At 36.0% G+C, this 25,902-nt stretch overlaps 1 protein-coding gene and 1 long non-coding RNA gene across 21 annotated transcripts in view; both read left to right on the forward strand.

Annotated features, from left to right (window-relative positions):
- The window catches only part of LOC103720126 (uncharacterized), a 41,084-nt gene extending 23,664 nt beyond the window's left edge, over positions 1–17,420 (forward strand). For 14 of the 16 annotated variants that reach the window (XR_016399668.1, XR_016399663.1, XR_016399662.1 and 11 more), the window contains one exon: positions 1–17,420. This exon is cut by the window's left edge. This is a non-coding gene — a long non-coding RNA (uncharacterized LOC103720126). The other 2 variants (XR_016399656.1, XR_016399666.1) reach the window with 2 other exon arrangements.
- A 1,828-nt stretch (positions 17,421–19,248) lies between these two features.
- LOC103720128 (transcription factor PHYTOCHROME INTERACTING FACTOR-LIKE 15-like) lies at positions 19,249–24,725 on the forward strand. 5 transcript variants are annotated; one of them, XM_088717174.2, is made up of 9 exons: positions 19,249–19,738; positions 19,916–20,398; positions 20,568–21,738; positions 21,824–21,925; positions 22,030–22,095; positions 22,193–22,258; positions 22,351–22,866; positions 23,024–23,134; positions 23,209–23,554. In XM_088717174.2, exons 2-8 carry the CDS (start codon positions 20,304–20,306, stop codon positions 23,024–23,026), a joined length of 2,019 nt encoding a protein of 672 aa, XP_088573300.2. In that variant the 5' UTR covers positions 19,249–19,738; positions 19,916–20,303; the 3' UTR covers positions 23,027–23,134; positions 23,209–23,554. The 5 variants fall into 5 exon arrangements, with proteins under 5 accessions (XP_088573300.2, XP_088573301.2, XP_088573299.2 ...); XM_088717175.2 differs by having other exon boundaries at positions 20,098–20,398; XM_088717173.2 differs by adding an exon at positions 23,884–24,725 and having other exon boundaries at positions 19,251–20,398; positions 23,020–23,134; positions 23,209–23,493.
- Positions 24,726–25,902: the final 1,177 nt, after the last annotated feature.

Raw genomic sequence — 25,902 nt, forward strand, 5'->3', positions numbered from 1 at the left:
TGTGTTCTAGAACTAATGCATAGCTAAGTTGCATGAAGTAGAAAGCATATATATTTAAAACATACTTCATGATAATGCTTTAGATTTAATCAGCTTAACACATTTCAATTTCAGCTGATTTGTATTCAATTCAAAAACACAAAGCATTATGAGCATATACTTAAATATTTCTCCCCCTTTTTGACAACATCAAAAAGATAGTGAAACATTAAGCACAAAGATAAGAATACTCAAATATTTCTTATTGTACTCTGATTTGCATGTCAAATTATTGCAAGGATATGAATCATATAACTCAAGGCAATAATATTAGAATCAGATTAATGAGCATAGATCAGAGCCAATTAAGATAATTTCAGAGCAGAACACAGATAGTTTTCTAATCAAGTGTAGGTGGAATCTTCCTTAAGTTAATTCAAGAAGTACCACAAATGATATTCAAGAAAAGCACGAATGGAAATCTAACCTCTCTTCAATAATAAGTATGAAAGCTTGTGCATTTAAGATCTTTTGCCCAATATATTAAGTATTTTATCAACATGAGAGCAATTTAACTAATTTTCAGAGTATAAGAGCAGTATATTAAGTATGATTGCAAAGTTCTTTTATGGTGTAAAAATATTGTGGCATAAATGCCAAAAACATGAATTCATGCAGTTTATGATATATCTTAGAGCATACATAAAATTCAAAGTTTTGAAGGTTCTTATAAAGACTTTAATCCTTTAAAAAGGAAACACATTTTGGTACATATAATAATGAATTGGCATAAAAATTGAAGTTCTAGAGACAAGCCAATAAGAATTCATCAGTAAATTCCAAAAATTGGTTTTCTAAGAGATACTCAAGGAAATTCAACACATTATTCTCCCCCTTTTTTATTAAGTTAGAGGCTCTTAAGATCAACTGTTTGAATTGCAATTTGGTTCATGATTTATGCATAAGATATATTAACCAAATAATAAGCCTCAAGGTGTATCATAAAGATTTTCAGATTTAAATTTCAGATGATACATATTGGAGAGCATTAGGATCACTTTTCATTTAGTATTCTTTCCCTCTCCTTTAGTTATAGATTTATGCGATTAAGTTCCATAAGGTCTTTCCTTCTGAAATTTTCTTTCTCCCCCTTAATTGATCATTCCATTTTAAGAGTTTAGAATTTATAGATAATGTTCAATAAAATTGTCAATCTCAAAAATATGTTTTCTATAAGTTTCAGCTTATTTTCATAAGACTCAAGGTTTGAGATAAGACAACCTTTATAGAACTCATCTTAAGGTATAAACTTATAATTAAAGCATGTATTGCAATATAAGGAGGTTCATCAAAATCAATCCATAAAATTCTAAGTATGCATCAAAATAAAGTGTCTTTGGGATAGGATACTGAATATCTAAAGCTCCCCCTCAAAAGATGCATTCTTCTTTAATCATTTTAATTGTTGAATTTCAGATTTTAGTGATAAACGTGAATAACACTGAAATTCTGTAATATCAAGAATGTAGAGTGATCTAGAATTATTCAGAATTTATAGTAATCACTCTTTCTAATCCTTTAAGAACAAGTTATGCTTTCTCCTAATTTTAGAGAAAATGTATAAAAGTATTAATCAGAAAATGATTCAATTGAAGCTCAATTTCTTTCAAAAGCATTTACATTTTCTTTCTTTTAGAGTCATTTGAGTGAACTGAAATATTTCTAGTTTTAAGATCATTCACTCTATTGATGGAAGTCTTTAATAATGTAGGGAAGAAAAACATATAGATGATCATTGAGGTATATATATTTATAGAACTCAATTTCTTAATCATAGTTTTTCAGCAATGTATACATGAAACACAATAAATCCTTTTAATATCAGACTAAAATCATATATTTAGAAATTTTTGTTTGCAATCAAGATCATCGAAAGACACATCATTTGAACCAATATTAGTATACTTTGAAGATAAGAAATGATATGTTTCGGATGCGTATCGGAGCAATCACCAAAGGCATCAAAATTAATTCTGTTTTTCCTAAAGTAAGACTTTATTTAAAAAATCACATTTAGTTTAAGCTTTTATACAAAATCAGATTCTGAATTACATAGGATTTTCAATAAAGGCTTTCAAAATCACATTATAGCTCATCTTAAATGATTACGATTGAAAATACATATTTCAAACATATAAGAGCATATTCAGAATCTTTGTATTAAATGTTGAGTTTTGGTACTAAATGGAGGATTTTTTAACAAGTATTAGGGTATTATGTATCAAAGTTAAGCAAGTTGATGGATAAGACAAACTCAATTCATTTTGCCTAAATAGAGATATCCTTCTCTTCTCTCTTTTTTTTTACAAATTTATTTATCTTTCAGATTTTAACGATGATTGTGAATAACAAATCTGAATTTTCTTTTCAATAAAACCAAACAAAAGATGTTATGTAGCATTTCAAACATTCAATCAAATTGTCCAAGTATGGGGTACTACAAAAGATATTGAGAACCCATAATTTAAAATATCATGCCACATGCAAAATATAGTGTGTGTTAAGTCATACATTAAAATATTAAGAACAAGCATGTCAAGTATCAAAATCAATTCTTTTCAAATAAACTCCCCCTATTTAAATATAATTTTGCACTGATTTCATCCTTAAAGTGTGTTTCCATGTGACTAAAAATTTGAATTGATTCTTTCTTGTATACTTTCATTTACTTTGTCTTTCTTTTAACTTTCTTAAGCTCTATACTCTATTTGCTCCCTATCCGGTGGAGTTGGGAAGGGGCACGAGGTACTACCACTAGCCTCCCTCTTGTGCCGTCCCTAATATGCCCTACACCGAATAGTTGGGTCAAATAGTGCCGGGTACTACCACTAGCCTCTCCATTGGCACCATCCCTATGATGAGCAATATAGAAAGGTTAAAATGTTTACTTCAAACTCTTCCTGTTTGAGTGTAATTAATTATAGATTTTATCCCTTCCAAATGTGCCGAATATATTATGCTTGTTTTGCTTTTCCTTAAGATTGAAGTACTTGCCTTTGCTCAGATTTTTCATCTCTTGAACAATGTCCATTTTCTTTTCTTTATCTCTCTCTCTTTTTGTTATTCTCAAGTAATCTACATGAAAGAGCAGAATAAAGAAATAATGAAATGTATCGTATAGAGGTATATCATGCAAACACTATTTTCATTATGCCCAAGAATTCGTAGCTTCTCACAAGTCATTTTAAATCAAAATTCTAAGTATAAACTTGTGTAGTTCATGGTTATGACATAGGTAAAGATATATTTTAGTTTGGGCAAACCATGAAACAATTTCTAAAAGCACAAGTCAATCAATACATATATAGACATGATATCAAGAAATTAATAATTAAAGACTTTAATCATGCCATAGTAAGATTTAAGTTAATGACTTTGCTCAGCTAATTTATGAGAGAGGTATCTAAAATTACCGAATCATTCTGCATTCTTCAAGTCAAATACCTACTAGATTTCTTATGTGTAACCTTTTGGCTAAAGAAAGTTCTCTCTCTTGTTTGCATGTGAATGTTTATTGTACCTTTTATGGAGGTGTCCTTCAAGTTGAAATCTCCCATTTTCTTGCTCAAGGATCCTGCAAACTCCTTTTCTTTCTTGAAAGAAAGTCATTAGTTTCTTCAAGATACAAACATTCATCTACCATATTTTTAACTAGACGACTCAATACAAGATATGACACTAGTTGAATGTTGAGTCACTTTACTCAAGAGATTGCCTAAGTATAAGCAAGCACATATCACTTGAACTAAAGAGATAGTTTCATTAACCAAGATGGTTCAAGGACAAGCATGTGAGGCAATATGAAGATTTATCAAGGTCAAACCAATTTCTTATTTTCAAAATCAATTTAGTTTAGATTTTATTTGCTTAAGATAATTATCAATAAGACACGCTAGCTAAGTTTTAATCAATTTATCTTAAACAGTTGTTTCTATCAAAATTCAGATTATGATTTATTTGTTATCAATAAATTATGATTCATTAGAGTTAGATTGAAATCTTGCTCATAATGAGCATACAATCTGGTCTACTAGCTGTATGATAAAATAAGTATTCTATCATGCTTCAATACAGCTTTAAAAACAATAGATCTACCTTGCTCATCCTTTTCAAATTCTACAAGATGAGGTCATAGAATACCTTCTTCATGCCAATCTTCTATAAGAGTTTTCTTGTGGACTAACTTTGGTCAATGAAGATCCTCTTTCTTGTTTCTCTTAATTTGGAGTTTGAGAGAAGATGTTAATTCATTCATCATACATTTTTCAAACTCACCTTGCATGAGCTTAGTAAAATCTTCATATAAATCCTCGTTTGTAGAACCAAAAAGTGATATCATCAATGTATACTTTGAGCAAATAAGATATCACAAATTCTTCTTTTTGATGCATAGATTTATCACTATTACTTTCTATCAAAAAGTTACTCAAACTTTTATATCATGCTTTTGATGCTTGTTCCAAATCATATATTGCTTTATTATATTTGTAATGAGTGTTTTCAAATATGGTGATTATTTAACATATATCTTCTTTAATAAAATAAGCACCTAGGAGTGTATTCTACACATTCATTTGATAGAATATAAAGCTCATAAAGCAAGCAAATGATAATGGTGATCTTTACTTCTAATCATGCAAGAATTTCATCAAGATCTATTTCATCTTTTCTTAATTTAGTCTTTTAGTAATCATCAATTTTACTTCATTAAGTGTATTTCTGAAAAACTCAATTTGGTTCTAATTATTAACAAGTTTTCAGATTGTTATATGTAAAAGATTAACCATATACATATATAATTTAATTTTAGTATCTTGATAATAAATCATTAGTCTCATAAAGAATAAAATGAGTTGATATTTCTACAATTCGAATCTTTTCATTGAATGTTCTATATGCATTGCTTGATGAATGATATCCAAAGATAGAAATATCTTTATCAGATTTGGCATTATTTTCAAAAGAACATATCAAGCATAACGTGTATGACTGAAAAATATGAAAGATATGCAATGGTTCATTTTCCATTTTTCAGAAGATCAAAAGGAGTTTTCATAAAAAAAATAGATCTAATAGAAATCATATGTATGACAAGCAGTGATGATAGCTTTTAAAAATTATTTAAGTAGATGACTATCATACACAATTGTCTTTTTCATTTCTTCAAGAATTCTATTAACCCTATTTTACTTAAGGTGTCCTTGGTGCTGAAATAATTAATTTCTATATAAACTTTATCAGGATTTTGGTTTTCAACACTGTGCCATGATACCTTCACAGTTTGGAAACCTTTATCATTTGAAACACTTTTACAAGATTTAGCAAATACAGAAAATATTTCAATTTTATTTGCCAAGAACAAATCCAATGTAAGCTTTTGAAAACTTAGTGATGGAAACAACATCTTTAGATCTAGAAATTGATTCTTGTTTGTTTCCTTAGTTAACATGCATAGCAAACTTTGACCTTTCAGAAGATAATCTAAGTAAGGCAATGGCAAGGTCTTTTGAGATTAAGTACATACTAGCATGAGTTGATTTTATATGCCAAAGATGGTTTCTTTAATCTTGGTATTCATAGTGCATATATTCAAAAGCATACCAAGTACACATTATCATATCTATGATCAATAAACAATAATGCCATGGATAAAAACTCTCAATCAAGCATATAGAGAATTCATAGAGTTATTCTTAGGAGAATTGATTTACCAAATTATCCATCTATAAGTAAAGCATAATCTAGAAAGATGGAGTGATTTGGATATATTTTCTTTTCATATCAGAAATATCACTTATATCACAAGAAAAGAATGATTAATACTTGCAAGTTATGTTTTAATCAACTAATAAAACAATTTCAGTATGAGAGGATGCAAGAATTACTAATTTCATTATTTCTTCCATTTTAGTCACTTTTCTTAAGTGTATTTTAAGTTTCACTCTTTAATATATGTCTAGAGCACCCAATGTCCAATTTAACATCTTTTGTTGGAGCCTTGAGTGCTAGACACACCTGCAGAAAATATTTAGATTTTCAACTTAGGAACCCAAGCTCTTTTGGGTCCTTGCATGTTAGCTATTATTGTTCCTTTTGGAACCCATATTTTCTTAATAGCTATTTTGTCCATAGGCTTGCAGATTTTAGGACTACAAGAAGTGTATTTCTGCATCTTCTTATTAAATTTAACAAACATGGATTTAACATGAGTGGTAGATAATCCTTCAGTTTTCTGTTTTTGCCTTTTAGGTTTATCAAATTTGCAATGTACAGATTTAGGAACAGAAGAGATTTTGCATAATCTTTGTTCCTGTTTATCAGCAATATAAGAATCTATTTTAAAATGATTAGAAACTGTTTTAACAAACATATTATTGAAAGATTTTTGGGTGTACCAAGGTTGACATCCCAATTCAATATTATCAAATTCAGCTCTTTGATTATTTATCATTAGATTCAACTTTTCAGAGCTCAAAGTAAATCTTTCAACAACAGGTTTTAATTTGTCAACTTCTTTAGTTAATCTTTTGTTATCTTCTGAAAGCAATTCATTATTTTTCTTAAGTTTATCATGGCTTTCAGTGAGAAGTTGGTTTTTCTGATTTAGTTCTTTATTTTCCTTAATTAAGATTTCAGTTTCATTTACTAGGATTTTCTTTTCATTCTTCAGGTTCTTGTTTTTACAAATGAGTTTCTTATGTTCTTTCATTAAATCAAGAAATGCATCATGTAACTCATCAAGTGTAAAATCATTTTCAAGTTTATCATATACTTCATATTCAGAAGAGGAGACACTTTGCATTTCAATACATACCTCGTCCTTGTGTGCCACAAGGCATAGGTTTTCAATATCACCTTGTCTCTCTTTTTCTTTAGAGCTAATTTCAGATTCACTAAAAATGTTAGTGCTTTCATATTTAGCCTCTAGCATATTCCACATGTCTTTAGCAGTTATGCAAGAAGATATGCAATTAAACTCATTCCTATCTAATGCACAATATAATAGGTTCATGGCTTTTGAATTTTGTTGAGCCATTTTCTCATTATGACTAGTGTTTGTGTGTGTTCCATTGACTATAACTCTCCATAAATTATAATCAAGTGATTGTATGAAAATGCGCATGCGTGCTTTCCAATGTGTATAGTTTATGCCATTAAATAGTGGAGGTATATCAATTAATTGTCCTTCTCCTAGAAAACTATCTATTTGAGTTGTCATGATCTTTGGCTCTTGATCGTGAGATCAATAATTAGTCTTAGAGCACCTGCTCTGATACCACTTGTTGCCCAGTAGATACAACCCAAGAGGGGGGGTGAATTGGGTCTTTCAAAACTTTTATGCTACTTCTAAAACTTTTTGATTAACTATGCTAAGTTGTATAGATGCACAGTGAAAGTTAAACTTAGCAAGGGTTTGATGTATAGACTTCGACTTGATTAAATATGCTTGCAACTAAAGGATGTGCGGATAAGAATTAAGCAAGCAATTTATCTAAGTAAGTAAGTGTGTTAGTTAGACAATAACTAGAGGCATTACAAACACAAAGGACATATAGTGGTTCGGTGCACCCCAGCACCTACATCCACTCCCCAAGACCTCTTGGGAATTTCACTATAATCCTCAAGATTACAGTCGGTTGTTTTACAAGCTCACAACCCAACTTGTTGTTTTACACCGGGCTAACAACGAACCCTACAATCCGGTAGTTTTTCGAGTGAACTACCCAACTCGTTGTTTTACCCCGGGCTAACAACGAACCCTACAATCCCCCAATTTTAACTTAGGCTTGGGACCCCTATCCCTTGTTCCAAGTCCCTTGACTGAAACAAGCTCAATATTCAAACGTTTTACAAAAGATTTGAAAGCTCTTAAGAAGCAAATATAACAATGAGAAACAATAAAATCGGAAGAACCCTTTTTGCCGTTGGAAGCGTGGGAGATGTTGATTCTTCCGATGTGGGACGCGTATGGTTGGGTGTGAGCTTTGAATCCCGAGCACACGAGAGTGGTTGAGCTTGAAATCGCTTGGGAGACTTGAAAGCACTTGATTTCCTTTCTTGAATGCACTCACTCCCTTGAGCTTTTCTTTCTAACTTCCCTCTTGAATGATTTTGCTTTTGGTTGGTGAAGAGTTGTTGAGAAGCACTTAAGACCTCCCTTTTATAGCCCAAAAAGCAAATATAGCCGTTAGAGATAAAGTAGAGAAGATTTGAAATTCAAATCAAACCTGAAAAGCTGTCAGTCGCGTCCCAGGCGCTCCGGGGACGTCTCCGCGCTTTACGGGGACGTCTCCGCTTGTTTGCGCTTTTTGCATGGGGATGACTCCGCTGCTTCGGGGATGACTCCGCGCTCCGGGGACGTCTCCGCGCTTTACGGAGACGTCTCCGCTTGTTTGCGCTTTTTGCATGGGGATGACTCCGCTTTTTCAGGGGACGTCTCCGCTGCCTTATCTCCGAAAAAATCATTCTCTGGAAAACCCTGAGAGAGCCGTCTCCGCTATCTAGGGGATGACTCCGCTGGTCTGCTTTTTATTTGCGGGGACGACTTCGCAGGTACCGGGGACGTCTCCAGACGTGCCAGTTCTTCCTATTTGTGCCAGAGACGTCTCTGAGACAACCCGGAGACGTCTCGGCTGTCCCTGATCTGTTTTCTTCAACTCAAAAATTCTTCAATAAATTCATAAAAATTATGGGAACTTGCCTAGACATTTCTTAACAATATTCTTAATTAAACACATGAAATCCTCAATTAAATTGTTAAGATAAATGAAATTATATTCTCGTGTTTTGTATTCATCAAAATCCATTAGGTGGTCAACAATTAGTAATTAAATTACTAATAAACTCAATTTGATTGAGTAATTGTGCTAAGGATGAGCCAAATTGAATTGGATTCAAGTTTGGGCTCAATCAGGATTTTGACCTGATTGGATTAGGTTAGAACTAAAAAGGACTTAAGCTGATCAAATTAATTTTAAATTAATTTGTTCTTAATTGGGGATTGACCTAATTGGATTAGGTCCAACACAAAGTAATTAATTCAATTTGATTGAGTTTGCATGAGCCAAAATTGAATTGGATTCAATTTGAGCTCAATCAGGGTCTGACCTGATTAGATTGGGTTCAACCAAATTGCTTTGTTTTAATTTGGGTTTGACCAAATTTGATTAGGTGCAACCCAAGGGGATTAGGCTCAGATGATGTGGCAATTATTGGTGACATGGAATTGGATTTCATGAATTTTAAATAAACCAAAATTATTGCATGGCACATGGACCCATTGCTTGACACATGGCGACATTGTTTGTTATTTGAATTTAAATTCAAACATTAAGCAATGTGTTAAATGATTTTAATCACTCAAACCATCAGCCAAGGTGGCGTATGAGTTTTTGAATGGATTAAATTCGAATTTCAAGAGGTGATTTCGAAATTATGAAGTGTTTTACCTTGCCGCATGGATTTCAAATTCCTTCCCTCTTGCACATGTGTTTAAAATTTGAATTTAAATCAGATTTGGTTGAGATCTGATTTGGGTTGTTCCTATTCCTTTGCATGTGCCAACTAAAAGAGGTTTTCTGAAAATAAATTTCGAATTTTGAATGAAAATTCGGAGGCCATTAAAAGGGGTCAAACATGGGCACCAAAAACACATCCATTGCAGCCTTCTTCCTCACCCGCCTCCTCTTCCTCTTCTTCTCCATTTTAGATAGGGTTTTCAGGGTGAATATCTAGAAGATTCAAGATCAGATCTGAGTCCTCTACTTTCCTTACAAACCTCATCTCCATCTGCTTCAAGACGATTGATCAAGAGTTGATTGAATCCCGACGGGCAGATTTCAGCTTTCAAGTGTTCTGCAACTGCAAGCACTGTTGCGGAAGAAGATCCTTCAGGACTTCGCGTGTACTTCTCGTAGAGGCCATTCGTGTGCGTGGCTGCGAAGTCAAGAATCAGATTCACAACTTTCATCCATCATAAAAGGTATTAATCTATCATTAATCATTTATTATGGTGTCAAGGTCTAGGTCCGATTCCTCGAGGTTTTACCCTCTTTTGGGGCTCCTCACGGAGATATCTCCGGAATCCATTCGATGGATATTCGGAGATTAATTGGAATAGAGTTCTTAAGTTTCAGATCTGATAGTTAATCATGCATAAAAGTTTTAGCATAATTGTTTAAACGATTCTGGCATAATCATATGTGTTCTTAATGTGCTGATTTCTAGATTTGATCTTGTAAGCATGCATGAATTAAATTGTTTGATTCAATTTTCCGCTGTATTTTTGAAATTTTAAAAGAACTACGTGTGGCTTGATTCCCCTTGTGAAGGGGTACGTAGGCAACCCGATCAGGTTCAGCCATGGTTTTCAAAAAAAAAAAAATTCAGCATGCTAAACACCGAAGAACCTAGGAAAAACTTTCAATATTTTCTCAAAATTAGGATCAAGTATATGATTGCATATGATTCATGAATATGATTAAAGAGCATCCTTCATGAATATTTAATATTGTATGAGTTATGAAATTATGATTATGTTAGACTGTATGAAAAATGATATTTGAGGCATGTTTATGCATTTTAAATTATATGATGACATTTATCATTTTCCAACCTATTTATGATGATTATGATTTATGAAAGAAAAAGAATAATGATTTATAAACTCTCAGATTGTTATGTACGGCCCTCGCCAGCGGGTTATAATAGCTCAGCATACGGCCCTCGCCAGCAGGTTATAGTAGCTTGGTGTAGACCCTGCCAACGGAAAATAATTGTTGGCAAAGATTATGGCCCTCGCCAGCGGGTTATAGTAGCTCGGCATACGGCCCTCGCCAGCGGGTTATAATTGCTTGGCTTAGACCCTGCCAACGGGGAATAATAGTTGGTAAAGATTATGGCCCTGTCACGGGTAATAATAGTGACCATAGCTGCACTATTATCTGAGAGCACGGATTTCAAAACATGAATCATGATAAGTACGGATTTCAAAGCATGAATTATGATAAGTACGGATTTCAAAGCATGAATTATGATAAGTACGGATTTCAAAGCATGAATAATGGCAAGAATTTTATGTGATGCATATTCATATTTATGAACTTTCATGGATAGAACATGCATTGCTTTATGATCTGATTTGTATATATCATCTATAAAATGCTTTATTTTGCCATAACTGTTAGCTTCTTAAACACTGCATTGGCATAATTATGCTTAATCCAATAAGATAGTACTTGGTTACTTACTGAGATGTGTAGCTGATATCTTTTTATCTACTTTTTCTACAGAGGAATAAGACTACTAGGAGCAGGGAGCTTGGTGTTATTCAGGGTTGGGGTAACTGAAAATGATATGCAATAATCAAATTTTAGAAGCTCTGTACTGTTCCAACTTCATGAATAATGTTATGACATTAGTAAATGAAACTATTTATTTTTATTATGAAATTTTAAGTGGCTTCGTGTTATTGTGTGCATAAGATTGCAATAGCACGGCCGTGTCATGATCCGGATTTGGGGCGTGACATTTAGTGGTATCAGAGCCGAGGACGGCTCTTGTCCAATGGTGGGAAGGGTGTGAGGCCCAATAGTTCCACATCGGAAAGACTCGTTCCAGAGCCTGGGCATATGAGGCGGGTGTCTTCAAATCCTGCAGACGCGTTTTGGGTGGAAAATAAAACCGGGGAGGGGTGAAGGACGCTTGCGTGAAGCCCCGGAACCGGACAATATCTGGCAGGGGAGCCCCGCGGTCCCCCCTCATGTGGCCCTCACGTGGGCACTGGGTGCCTCATGTGCTCCGCAGAAGCGGGGGCGTGACAGCAGGATGTATTCATTTTAGAGCTATATAATATGCCCTTGAAAAAGAAGAGAATGTTCCAACTAGGATCTCGGTTGATTCTGTGATTGGCGTTATCGAGCATTATTAGAAGTGGCTCCATCGATGGGGAGCTTAAAAATTTGATTCACATGTTGCAGACCAACTTTCTTACGGTTTTTTTTTTTTTTGCCCGGTCTTTTTTTTTCTTCGAAAAGCTAAAGTGATATTGCTATTTTGGTTTTTGAAATTTTCTAATAAATTTTTTAGACCTTTAGCAGCGCACATTTATTGCTTCAAGCCAAGCTTTTAAAACAAAACAAGAGATAGCATAACTTCCACACAAACTCCATCTACATATCAACTTCTATATAATATTTTACTAATTTATAGACAACAACAAGGACAAAAAGTCCTTAGCTTGCCAGTATGGTTGTACTTGCATGAGCTCAGTTTTAGGAATCAAAGGAACCCAAGTAATCACCAAGACATGGAAATGGAGTTATCCAGTAGGGCATGAGCCGAGCCATGGAAAATTCCAAAAGCTGTAAGGATGTTGGGAGGGTACGTACAGTCTCTTCATGTTGGAACAAGCTATATTGACTCGTTAGATCAAATAAAACAACGGCATGATGGTGTGACGTATAGGATCCGGGACATACAAGCAGCCTGAACCTACAAAGGATAGCTGTGCCCTTTTTTATATTTAATTTTTTTTATAAATATCCTTCTAAATATCAAATTTTGTATAAATATTTTTTAAAAATTAATATTTACAAATATATCTTCGATTTGCTATTCTACTTTTTTTTATTCTATATATTTACAAAATTAATGGTTTTAAATTAAAATGCATATTCACACCCGTCAGGTGTGAGCCGCCGATGTACTTAAAAAAAAAAAAAGGCTAACTATAACCAAATATTTGAGTACATGAAATGCATATTGGAGGACATGGATGCCTATAATTACATAAAAGAAAATATCGATAGTTGGAATTTTCGTCTGATAAATGTACTCACTTCTTTTATTCTTCTTTGAAGGGAATTGTCTCTATCATTTTCATTTAGTGAAATAAAAATAGTACATACAAATACAAGAGGCCTGTCTATGGGCTGGGTCGAGCCAGATGGGGCCTAGGCTTGAATCAAGCCGTTGTTCAAATCTCAGGTCTGGGCCTGTTCCGGATTGGCCCAGTCCCAGCACCATCCCAGGACCTATTTATTTTTCATCAAATGAAAAATATTTGGGTCCCTGTTTCTACGCCCGAGCCCTTTTTTCCAATAAAAAATTTGTTGAGGTTTCTGTTTGCAAGTCCGAGCCCTTTCTTCCAATAAAAAATTTGTTGAGGTTCCTGTTTGTAAGTCCGAGCCCTTTTTTATTGGGTCAGGTCTTCAGTCTGTTCGGGCCGGCCTGGTCCATTGAGAAACCTACATACAATGTCCCTTAAGAGAGCAACTTATTTATATTGTGACCCGTCATATATAATATCATACATCAAATGGTACTTGCGGCTTTGACATCATTTTCCAGTCATACGTGTTTTAAGACAACTGCTTTGGGAGGAGCTTGTATGGTTCTGAGGATGTGCATGCCATATAGGTTTCAAAAGGTTTTTATCCTTAATCTGCTAAAATATTGGACGTAAGTCGAGCCACGTACCCTATCTTCTTGCATGTACGTTGAATTGTCCAGAGCATTAGAAGGAACATTGGATCTTTTTTTGGCCCTGTAACAGGAAGTAGAAAACCTATTAAATAAGGCAAGCAAGATGAGAAGGAGAGCAATCTAATGTTCCTCCCATCAGCTATACCAAGTAGCTTGTTTAAGTTTGAGACCTACTACTACTACGACGACGACTACTACTACTACGACTACTACTCACCTACACCGAATCCGCCTTCGAGTGCAAAAAATCCAAGGCCTGTACGTGGAGAAGATATATAGATCTGGATCTAGGATCGACAACCATGCAGGGACCGCTCTACTGCAACAATGAAAGAACCGGTGGTCCAAGAGCTCTCGGCATCTTCATTCCCACCGCGCCATGCTGAAGAAACCGCTGAAGCTCGAGACCAAGCTTGCCCGAAGCCATCTTCCACCGAAAGTAGCGCACTCCCATACGAGTTCTCACCTTCCAAACCCTACTGATGCAGTTGATAACGACATTGGAACCCAGCCCGCACCATCATGGTCCATGGAATGCTATTAAATAAATAAATAAAAAAAACCTCCCATCCCATAAAATGTCTACAAATCGGCCATGATCGATGCTAGAGCTATACTGCTAATTAGAGAGCAATTCGGCGGCAATCATTGGCCTCGGATTATGATCTGTGGTGGGATTACTTTGTAGATAAAGTATGTATATAGAGAAGCCAACATAACAGCAGATTGGATGGCGTCATATGTGGCTAACCATTCTGAAAATACTCTTTAGGTGGAGGAGAGAGCTACCGGATGCATTTCGGGATCTATTATTTTTTTATTTTTTTTTTTTTTTGTTACATTTGTATCCATAATATATGATATATTTGCGGTACCACGGCACCTTGGCAGGCAATCACGTGAGGGCCTTAACAGCACGTCAAGTGCACGTGTGTCACCCCCAGGTGTCGCATCAAGGGATTGGGACGGATTTGGTGGGGGCTCGCACGCATGACAGCTGCGTGCACCTTCCGGGACACGTCGTGGAGATGGCAAAGATCCGAGACACAGTGGGTGGGGGGAGTTGAATCCTGGATAACACTCCACTATCGAAGGTAGAGTTAAAGTAAAAGGGTAGACCCGTGCGAGCGATCTCGTAACCAAAGATTTCCCACATGCCGTGCCAACCACATCGCCCTCCTCTTTTATCTTCGAACTGTACGTAGTGGACGCAGGGCCTACATGAACAGCGTCGCTGAGCTTGTGGTTTAAGATGCACGAAGCAACCTACCAAACCCCTCCAAGTGGCGACCCGGCTTCAAGTCTTTTTTTCTTTTTTTTTTCCCCTCCATTTTTACTGTACCCATATAAAAAAAAACAATATAGATGGGTGCCATCTCATGCTTCAAGACATCTAGGCCATGATTAATGACAGGTGTGGCTTTTTAGATCAAGCATGTTTATAGAGAAGCTAATAGAACCGTGGATGGGGTAGCCTCGTATGTTGCCAGTTACTCCAAAAAAATCTACTGAGTTGGGAAGGAGTTGCTTAAAACGGTCTGAAACTTGCATTTCTTTAATTTTATTTAGATATATCCATACTAAAATACATTGCTGAGGTTGTGGTTTAAACGACACGAAGCAACCTACCAAACCCCTCGAGTGATGACAAGGCTTAAAGTCCTCTCTGTTTTTTTTTTGCCTCCATTTTTACTATACCCATAATAAAAAAACTCTAGGTGGGTGCCACTCCATACTTCAAGACATTCGAATTATGATTAGTGGCGATATAGCTTTTCAAACCAAGCATATTTATAGAGAGGTTAACCGGGCTGCGGATTGGGTAACCTCGTATGTGGCCGATTAATTTAAAGGAGATCTGTGGGTTGGGGAGAGAAAATTACCTAAAGCACCCCGAGGCTTACTGTTTTTTGAATTTTTTGATGTATCCGTGCTAGAACTATATGAATCATCCATTTTAGCAAAAAAAAAAAATTATTGATAGAAAAATATTTTTATACATTATATACATTTTTTTTTCGAAACTTGGAGGTAAAGAATACCTAGATCCAACAATCTTTTTATTCCAGACTCTCACTTAGAAAGCTAGTCAACTGTAGTAAAATGGGAGGTGCAGGGATAAGCCATGATTTTATTTCTGATTGACTTGGATTCAAACAAGCTGATCACCAGAAATTTTAATCACCATAAATTATTGGTTGCCTCTGTGGACTTGTGCGATTTATCAAATGTTAAATAGTTCAAAATAAAATATATTTCTCATATTGTTATATGCCAATACAAGCCATTCATGGGGGGGCATGTAGCAAGTGACATGTATTAGAACTGCATGTACAGGTGAAACTATTTACCAGCTTTATCATGTGGCATTGAATGAGCTGCCAGAGGCTTATGTAATAAAGATTTGAAAATAAAGGTAATGCTGGAAGTAGCATTGGGTTTATTTGTTATTGCTGTTTCTGAAAACAGGGGTTCATAGATTAATCAAGGTGTAACATTCTAGAATCTGGCACATCTTGGTTTCTTCATACTAAAAGAATTATGCTTCCTCAAATAAACATATAACTTGTTGAGGAGAAAACATATAAATCCATGCAACTTAGTATATATAGCAGTGTGTAGTTTTATGACATCCTGCATATTGAGAACACCTAGGCCAAGGACATTTTAATGGATACCTTCCAAGAAGTTCCAAAAACTACACCCTGCTAACTATGATGATACCAAGCATGGGGGTAAGGAAGCAAAGTTCTAGAAGCCTAATAGTTGAAGCTTATCTTAGTACTTTTATCATCAGCTGCCAAACTTCCAGAATACTTGGTTGATTGTTCATCTGGAAAAGAAAAAATAAAAAAAAAAAAAACTTTGCTGGATTTGTGTCAATGGTGTCTTTAGTGATTATAATACACATATGCACAACCAAACAAACAAACTTCCAACAATCCAGCCCCAGAGAGAACATAAAGGGGGTTAAAATAAGCCTGATCCTAATGGAAGTCAATCACCTTCTTAATCCACAATCATATTTTATATAATGAAAGTACCAGCACACACTGTAGCCCAGTTTGGAAATAGAATAAGGAGTCTAACCTTCAATGGCACATGTTGGCTTCGCTTGATATGAGATCATGAAATATTGTTGGCTTTTGGAGATCTGTTCTTCGTGTTGGTTGTGATGCTGTTTGATGTTAAACATCGGCTTTGCATGATCTGTTATAAGTATCTTTGGGTCTTATGTTCTTATATTTATTTATGGCTCAATCTTACTTGATATGACAAAATAAAAAATAAAAATAAAAACTATGCATAAACCCCCAAAAAAATGAGAAGCCGCGAATTTTTTTTGGAAAATGGTGGAGTTCTGCATCCATTCTTGATATCTATGAAAGATTTGTATTGTGAGAGTCGTATCTTCTCTCAGCCATTGTTTTTTTTTTTTTCGTTTCTAATAAATTGATTGTCTCGAATAGTTTGTTAGTGGCAATGCTAATGTGATGCATGTTATTGAAACAATATGGTTTTCATCTTATGAAAAAAGGACTCGATAAGTTTAATCCCTTATTTAAAGGGGGTTATATCATTGTTGATTGGTGTATGTTGATGCAGGACAACTGCAGGAAGGAGAAAGAAGAGGGAGGAAGAAAAGAAGAGGAAAAAGAAGAAAAACCAGGCTTCTCACCTGGCTCTGGCCGTGGCTTCATTCGATCAAGTGCATGGCTTCTTATAGAAATAGAACCTATCAAAATTCCTTTTAATTTGAATTATTGGTGGCATTTGTTATCATAATTATGGATTTAAATATTAGTTGGCTGCTAAATAACTTGTTATCTCATTTAGGGATTGTCTTTTTATAACTTACTATGTAGTGACTAAATTAGCTACGCTTTTTTATAGCACCGGTGGAAAAGAGTCGAGAAATCCTCTTTCTCTTGTAGTATACAGAATTCATCAAAAAATCAAAGTAAATCTGCCTAACTTGTTGTTGAAGTTATTAAAATTCAAGGTAATTTTCAGGTTTCTGGCTGCAGAGGAAGATGTTCTTGGAATATTGAAATGAATTCCTATTAGCCTTGTTTTCAGATATATGAAGTTAGCTGTTTGTTAAGTATGTAATATATTTTTTGGGAAAGGAAAGTTAAGTATGTAATATCTTTATCGTCTGGTGGACTGGATTGCTGAAAATACATGTATGCGCTTGTTCTTAAACTTCAAATTACTTATTAAATTTCTAATGAAGTTGCTATTCATGATTGTGAAATTGAAGGTGATGTGTAGTTTATAGCGAGAAACGAACATTTGTCCTATATTACAAAGGTCGAGCCCTAATTCTTTTTCGAGAAAATTGCTCATACCTTTAAATTCATTATGAACTTAATACTCATTTATTAATTGAAACCTGTTATGGAGCTTGGTATAAGATTTATGATTTTTAATTACTTGACAGTGATATAGATGCCATAAAAGTTCTTAAATTTGTCGAGGATATTAATGTATTGCTTCATATACTCTAAGTTATGTGAAATACTAAATAAGATATACAATAATCATTCACCTTTTATCAAAGTTACTTGATACCAATATTTTTTCATGCAAAACTCAGCGTAGGCCTCTAGGCATTATATAGTTTGTTCTAATTTGGGTTTACTTCTACTACCAATCCGATAACTCTTATAAGGCTGCTTTACATTTTTCATTATCTTGTCATGTTCACTTCGACAATATAGCAAACCATCCAAACCATATGATTTTAGCCTGATATCATTCAAAGAATATAAACAGAAATATTATCATATGACTAATCCATGTCCATCCTCTCAACCATTAATTTATAATATTATTATATGGTACCCATAAAACCTTATCGCGATTACATTTCTTAACTAAGTACTAGGACTTAGCAAAAGTCCTTGCAAAACATGCATTTGTTTTATTATTATTATTATTATTATTATTATTATTATTATTATTATTATTCAGCACCATTTTTATAATTTTTATTAAGTTTATTATTGCTTCTCCTAATTTGTCAGGATCACCTATGGCATGCCTCATGCTTTCTCACTCATCAAACTTGCACTGTTTTTATTTTATGTGCATCACACAAGCATTAGTAGCAGCCACTAACTTGCTCATGGTACTCATTTCGAAACAGCCATTTTTTTTTGTCCCAACAGCTCTCAACACTTTGTTCCAATTTATCTTCATTAATTTCTCATCATTGTTATTTTTATGTTCTATCATATTCAGAGATTATGTATGCTTGCATACAGGCTCTATACAAAAAAATAATATATATTAATATAGGATCATACTAATAATAAAAAATATTACTAATTGATACAAATTGTTATATAATTTTTAAAATTATTTTAATAAAATCATACTAATAAAAAATAATATAAATTAATATTAAATCGTGTTAATTAAAAAAAATATATTATGATGGTGCAGATTATTATTAATTTTTTAAATTATGCTGACAATAGCATTTTAAAGAAATCTGCTACACAACTTGCCCAATCCCATCAAAATCACCATCCCATTATTGAGAAAGGATCCAAAGAGTACTTTCAATACTCGGGTGATAATTACTAATACTCTAATAATTGCTATCACCCAAGTGACCATTTTGCCCTATTCCTACTGATCCTTTCTTATTTCAGAGCTATTTGCATCCATCGCAGATGGGTGAAAATTATTTCAGAAATTCTTATCCCGTTCCCAAACGGGGCTAGAACAGCCGTGATTTATTTGGATCCAAGACCGCACTCTCTCCTAAAAATAATTGCGCAGAGGGAGACAACAGAGGAGTATATTTATCAATTGTTTTCCTTTTACTGGTAACTTTTTATAGTGGTCAAATGCTCAGAATAAGGACAGTGAATCTTATCCTTTTATTCTAGAAAGTTCCAGTCGCCAGGAACAAGTTTAGGCCATGGGAAGGATAAGAACTCTGGTTGGTCCCTTAGCCGATCATTGCTGCCGGGAGGAAAAGGGAAGGAAAAAGATGAGATCTTTAACCTTAGCATCAACTTTTTCTCTTGCCCCACTAAATTAATTTTCTTTGGATCCTGAGGATGAGCCCGAAGCTTGTGAGAAAAATTTGATCTTTTCTCGAAAGTCTGTGCGGAGACCATCTTGTTGTTCCAATTGAAGAGGAACTTCTGCTGAGAAAAAGCTGTGAAGGCATCAGGGAGTGGAGCGGGGGAAATGGGTACTCTGTTCCTTCTATGTTCCCTTTGGTGATTTCGTTGGGGGGGATTGGGAGACTCCTCCTCGAGGAAGAGCTGGATTTAGACTTTTTTGCTTGATGAGCTTTTGCCTTAACTGGTTTTATTGTGATAGAGAGTACATCTTGGTTTGAATCTTTTTTTTTTTTTTTTTGCTTCAGTGGGTTGATTCCCTGTTGGAAAGTACCAAAAAGATTGGATTTTGATGCAATTTGGAGATTTCCCTAGGAAGAAGAAGATCTAGATTTCTATCTTTGTTTTTTATCAGTGTTCCAAGTCAGAAAAAATGATCTTTTTTTTTGGAAAGAAATATTGACTCTTGGTTGGAAATTCTCTGCATCAGCATATGTTCTCGCTGGAAAGCTTCAAGTGGCGTTACGTGGTTTTTAACTTTTCAGTGCTATTAGATTGGGTCTAATAGGCTGCGAGGAGAATTTAATCTTCTTCTTTGGGTAATCTAAGGAGCGAGCCGTAGATTTCAGCACTCTAGTTATAGTCCCAATCTGGCTCTGGAGTCTAACTGAAAAAGTTTCATGAGCTTTTGAAATCATGCCTCTCTCCCAATACCATCAGTATGCAACAAAGGATAAGCCGGAAGCGACACAATCAAGAGCGAACAATTGCTCGGCTGATCTATTCACCATGTAAGTGGGCTTGCCTTATTCTCTGTTCCCATTATTTGTTCTATCCTATCGGTTTTATTCTTTTTAATTCCTTTTTGTGAATCATTTAATTCTTCATGTAATGGCTTATTGTTAGTTTCACTCATTTATACTTGTTCTGAAACATTATGTTCATGGTTTGGGAATTAAGGCCTGATCACGAATTTGCTGAGCTACTGTGGGAGAATGGCCAGATTGTGATGCAGAGCCACTCCAGTAGGCCTAAGAAGAGCTCCTTACCCACCACCTTTTCTTCCCAGGCTGCTGGAGTTCGTGAGAAGGATGGAAGGGATGCCGGCAATCCGAGGGCTTCACGGTTTGACGCAATGGAACCAATGGTTAATGACTTCTCGCCTTCGGGACCTTCTGCTGATATTGGTATCGATGCTCAAGATGATGATATGGTCCCATGGATCAGTTTTCCCATTGAGGAACCACTCCCAAAGGATGCGCTCCAGAATGATTACTGCTCGGAGTTCTTGAATGAATTCCCAGGGGCCAATCTGAATTCTCCTTCTGCTTATAACAAGCGCACAGCTGCCGATGGAAGCAGCGGCTTAGGCCAAGATATCAGGAATTCACACAGTGCGGAACATGAGCATGCTTTGAAAGCATTTGCAGAGAGTTCGGAGCCTAGTAGGGTTAGGACTAGCCAATTGTTTCAATTCTCACAGCATTGCCAGAGTTCAGCTCCAAGTTCCAAATCAAGAGCTACAGACACTGGGATCGGTGATAGCACTAGAACTCATTTGCAGAACCAAAATCCTTCAAGTGCCAAGCCACCGCAGCTGAATGGCGGCATGCTGAATTTCTCCCATTTCTCAAGACCCGCTATGCTTGCTAAGGCCAATCTCCATGGTGTTGATGGAAAGAGAACCAATGAGAAGGCGTCTGCTCCCTTGAATATTAATACTGTGGAGTCAACGTTGATCGAGTCTGCTTGTGTTTTCGAGAGTGCTACAGGGGTTCAAGGCCAATCAGTTTCAGTTCCTCCCGGGATGGAGTTGCGGTCACCTGTCAAGCTTCCCCAAGAGGTGATTCCTGTTGAGCATTCAGAGGCTATTTGTCAACAAGATGCTTCAAGGAAGAATGATTCAAATATCCTTCATAACAATTGTAGTAAACCTGCCGATCAACCTGCTAGCTCAAGTGTCGCGGCAAGTGCGGCCTTAAGGCGGCACAAAACTGAAAAGGCTCCTGAAGTAGCTGTTGCATCCTCTTCTGTGTGTTCAGCTAATAGTGCAGGAGCAGCATCTAACGATCCTAAGCAGGGAGATAAGAGGAAAAGTCGTGAAGGAGAAGAATCAGGATACCAGAGTGAAGTAAGTTGGAGATAGAGAACCCTATGTAATTTCTTGCACAGGAGCTTCTTTCGACAAATTCTTTTGACTGATTGTTTCCATATAGGATTTTGAAGATGTGTCGGTGGACTTAAGAAAACCCGCAACCGGACGAGGGATGGGTGCAAAGAGAAGTCGCGCTGCAGAAGTACATAATTTATCAGAAAGAGTGAGTGCACATGACAACTTGTATTCTTAGCTTGAAATTGTTATCTTTTGATTTGAACTGGTAATTTAAATTCGCTATGTATAATTTTTGTTTCGTATCAACAGAGGCGAAGGGATAGGATCAATGAGAAAATGCGTGCACTACAAGAGCTTATACCCAATTGTAATAAGGTAACATACTTTTTTCTTAAGCCAGTATGATTGATGTTATCAATACAGTAGCTGACATGAAAGAGCTTGTGTCGTTTTAAATCACACAATTTTGAAGGCGGACAAAGCTTCAATGCTTGAAGAGGCCATTGAGTATCTTAAAACACTTCAGATGCAAGTTCAGGTAAATGCTTTGTGGTCATGCATGTTCTACTTCTTAGGTTTTTCTCAATGTGATCCGCTTGCTGAAAAATTTCCTTTCTTCTTCGAACACAGATCTTGTCCATGAGTAGCGGATTATGCATGCCTCCAATGTTGCTGCCTCATGGTATGCAACATATGCATGCACCAGCCATGGTTCGGTACTCGCCAATGGGTGTAGGGATGGGAATGGGTATCGGATTTGGCTATGGAATGGGAATGTATGACATAAATGGCTCCCCCAGTTGCCCGATGATCCCTATGCCACCAGTGCATGGACCGCAGTTCCCTTGCTCCTCAATTCCAGTGTCGCTGGGCTTGCATGGCATGCCTGGATCTGTCAACCATCAGATGTTTGGAGTCCCAGTTCAGGGTGGCCCTTTGTCGATTCCTCGGCCATCTCCATTTGCTTCTTTATCAGGGCCTTCTTTTACAGCAAACTCAGTGCCTGAGATTACAGTCCCAACAACTTGTCCAATTTCGGCTTCAGACACAGCGCCTACTTCAATTTCTGCAGATCAGCAGCAACAAAACATAGAAGCATTACATGGATCAGGCATCAATGACTCACAGATTCAGACTCCTGATCAGGTATGCACATTTTTCCTCAACCCACATTTTCTTGCAAAGTAATTGTACCATCTTTAATAGTTTAATGTCTTAGGTTCACAGCCTACTTAATCGATGTATCTTGTCAAATTTATCATACCCTCCCAATTAATTGATAGTGTTTCTTGCTGTCAGGCAGTGAAGAAACCATTTTAACGGACTGCTTTTGGTGAAAATGAGTAATAAAACACAGCATGCCAGGGAAAATGGACATCTCCACCATATCTCTGAAAATGGGATTGCACAAAAAGTGAGTTCAGAAATGTTTAGGTATTGGTAAGCACTTCAGTGAAGTACTATATCCTGACTTCTCTATCATTGCAGGCTACAGTGGACAAAAGCTTATGGACACTGCCTGATTGAGATGGGCATTGCTTGCAAAATTTCTATGAAAGATGCAACCCAACTGAAGTCTTCCACCATGTGGAAATTCACTTTTTGATACAAGACACTTCATGGTACCTAGAAGTAACCTTTCGGTTTTCAGTAGCAGGGTGGGCATAACATGCAGAGTTTTGTAAATTGAGATTTGCGGGATCCATGCAGTGACCACGTGTCAGGGAGGATGAGCTTTCAGAGTGTACTATAGAAAGAGTTGTTTCCACCTCTGTAAACATTTCTGACTTGATGTAACAACCTATAATCTTTCAATAAAGTAATTTTGCTTAGAGCTTTCGGTGCTTGATGTAAATTTTCTTGAATCACTTTCTAGAAATTCTTTTATTGGGTCTGTGAATCTGTGAATGATAAACCAATGATTGCATTTTATCCAGATGAATAACATAAACAGAAATACCCGTTAGCTGCTTTTAGTAGTTAAGAACGGTAAATTATAAGGTATGGCGAGTGATTATTATAGATCACATGCCACTTGTTGCAATGTATATATACCGTTGAAAAATGCATACAAATGCAGAACAATTTTTGATCTCTTCTTGATACATGGTTATTACAGTTTCACCCTAGATGTGCCATCCTGATAAATAGTAGCAATTTCAGTTTCATGCAGAGTCCTGAGGTTGAAGTATCGAGGGGTGATGAGAGAATATTAGGGACAGAGAGCAGGGACCAATTAAGAGATTGATTCCATTTTGAAGGATATAGATGAGATCCAGTGGCGGCGTTGGACCTGTGAACCTGACCACAAATAGATATGATCAGGTTTGTTGCTTATGTCTATGTTTTTTCGCCTTAAGGAAGGACAAATGCATTTTAGCTGGATTGCTGGTGTTGGCTCACTTTTAAGAGGGGGATCGATGAGTGTCGGAAAAAGCTGTTGCTTTTAATCTGATTGCAGCACCCTGTTTAAGTTGCTTATATTCACAGAGATCGTTCCCTTTCCTGAATGTACTTCAGTATGACATGCCAGTTTGATTTTGTTTTTCATTTTAAGTTTCTTAATCGGTTTCCTTTGGCACATGCAATTCTCTTTTCTTTGGTTGTCACTGGGCTTTGAGATGGCCATTCAAGCATACCAATCGTAGCTTAAGAGCAATTCAGTGAGGCAGCTGGATAGTCTTGTCCTAAGCTGTTTGACTCTCGCCTTCTCTATAAATTCTGGTAATCATCAATCCATTTGCACCCACTTTTGCTGACTTCCCAGCTGCTGCTTTTGCTCCTTTTTAAACATAAGAGACATCCCATCCATCAAGTAGGATCAAGGATGCCTTTGTGGGGTAGCATAGATGTGCATTGTGATGGTCATCGATAGGTGCAAACAAAAGTATGTTACCACAAATCAAGGCTAGTAAGCTTTAGGGAGATGTATAGAAGAAAAACTGATGAATGTTGGCCAGGTGATGGGTGTTATAATCATAAAAGTATTTGCTACTCCATAGGAATTGCATGGAGACTCAGTTCACCTTTGCAGGAGGTGAGGTATGATAGACTGCTGTGGCAGGGATGCGGATGAACAGAACTTGGATGGAAGTGCTGATTTAGGCCATGGGACGGTGGAAAACAGAAGAAGATAGATGAAGGCTCATCTAATTAAGAAATTTTTTCCTTGTTTAACTGATGTAAGAGGAATCTCTTTTGGAAATGATAAGAGAGGCTACTCTGAAAATGAAAAAAATTATATAGGCCTTGCATGCGGGTCCACTTGAGAAATGATCACTACACATGATGCAGTTGATTGCCTTGCCATCCATGTTGGTACCTAATGTATTTCTTACCTATTGCATAAATGTACTTCTGTCATCTCTCTGGAATTTGCCAATGACCTCATTAAATATGCAAAATAATATCAAAGAACGAGATAACATGCTATGTGCTAAATGTGCTCTGAAACTTAAAAGTAAATATACTCTTCAGAGCAGGTGCATAATTTAAATATTCAAAGGGAAATGGCAGATGTGAAAATCTCTTTGGTTACTATTAAAGTTAGAATCTTATATAATGGTTGGCAAAGCATTAGGTCAATTTTTCAGGGCATAAGTGAGAGGAATATGTAGTTGATGCTTAGTCATCTTCCCTTATTCTGTCCTATCTTTTCTGAACAGAATTGTAAGTCAATCTTTTAAATCACTGGTTCCTGTAATGAAGTCAAGCTCCTCAATCATCTCACAGTTAAGTAAGCTCAGGTTGGTTACTTAAACTGCAGAAAGGAAATGGTCATGCAAACCTTATGATGCCCCTGTTACTTCAATATTGCTACTTCTCTAACACACCCAGGCATTAGCATTATATGCCTTATAAAATACTAATTCAATGTAGCCAACCATGGTTATCTCAGCCCCTTGGCACCCCTCTCCTCTATGGAGAGGTTCTATAATCGACTATAAATGGCGGCAACTCATCGAGTTTCTCAAAGATTTCCAAATAAATAAAATATAAATAGGAAATTAGTTATATTTCTTGCTTGTCAATTAAACAAAACATCCCAAACATTCTTTGTTCACAGAAATGCAGTAATTTTGCAGATATTTTATGGCTGGTGCAGATGCACTAGGGTTGTAAGCATACCTTGACCAAACTTTTAACATCCATACACAGCTAGTCAGCTGTCACTTCCAATTG

This window comes from Phoenix dactylifera, chromosome 2 (assembly GCF_051530095.1).
Source record: "Phoenix dactylifera cultivar Ajwa chromosome 2, Ajwa_hap1_PhDact_Kaust_v1.1, whole genome shotgun sequence".
Taxonomy (NCBI): domain Eukaryota; kingdom Viridiplantae; phylum Streptophyta; class Magnoliopsida; order Arecales; family Arecaceae; genus Phoenix; species Phoenix dactylifera.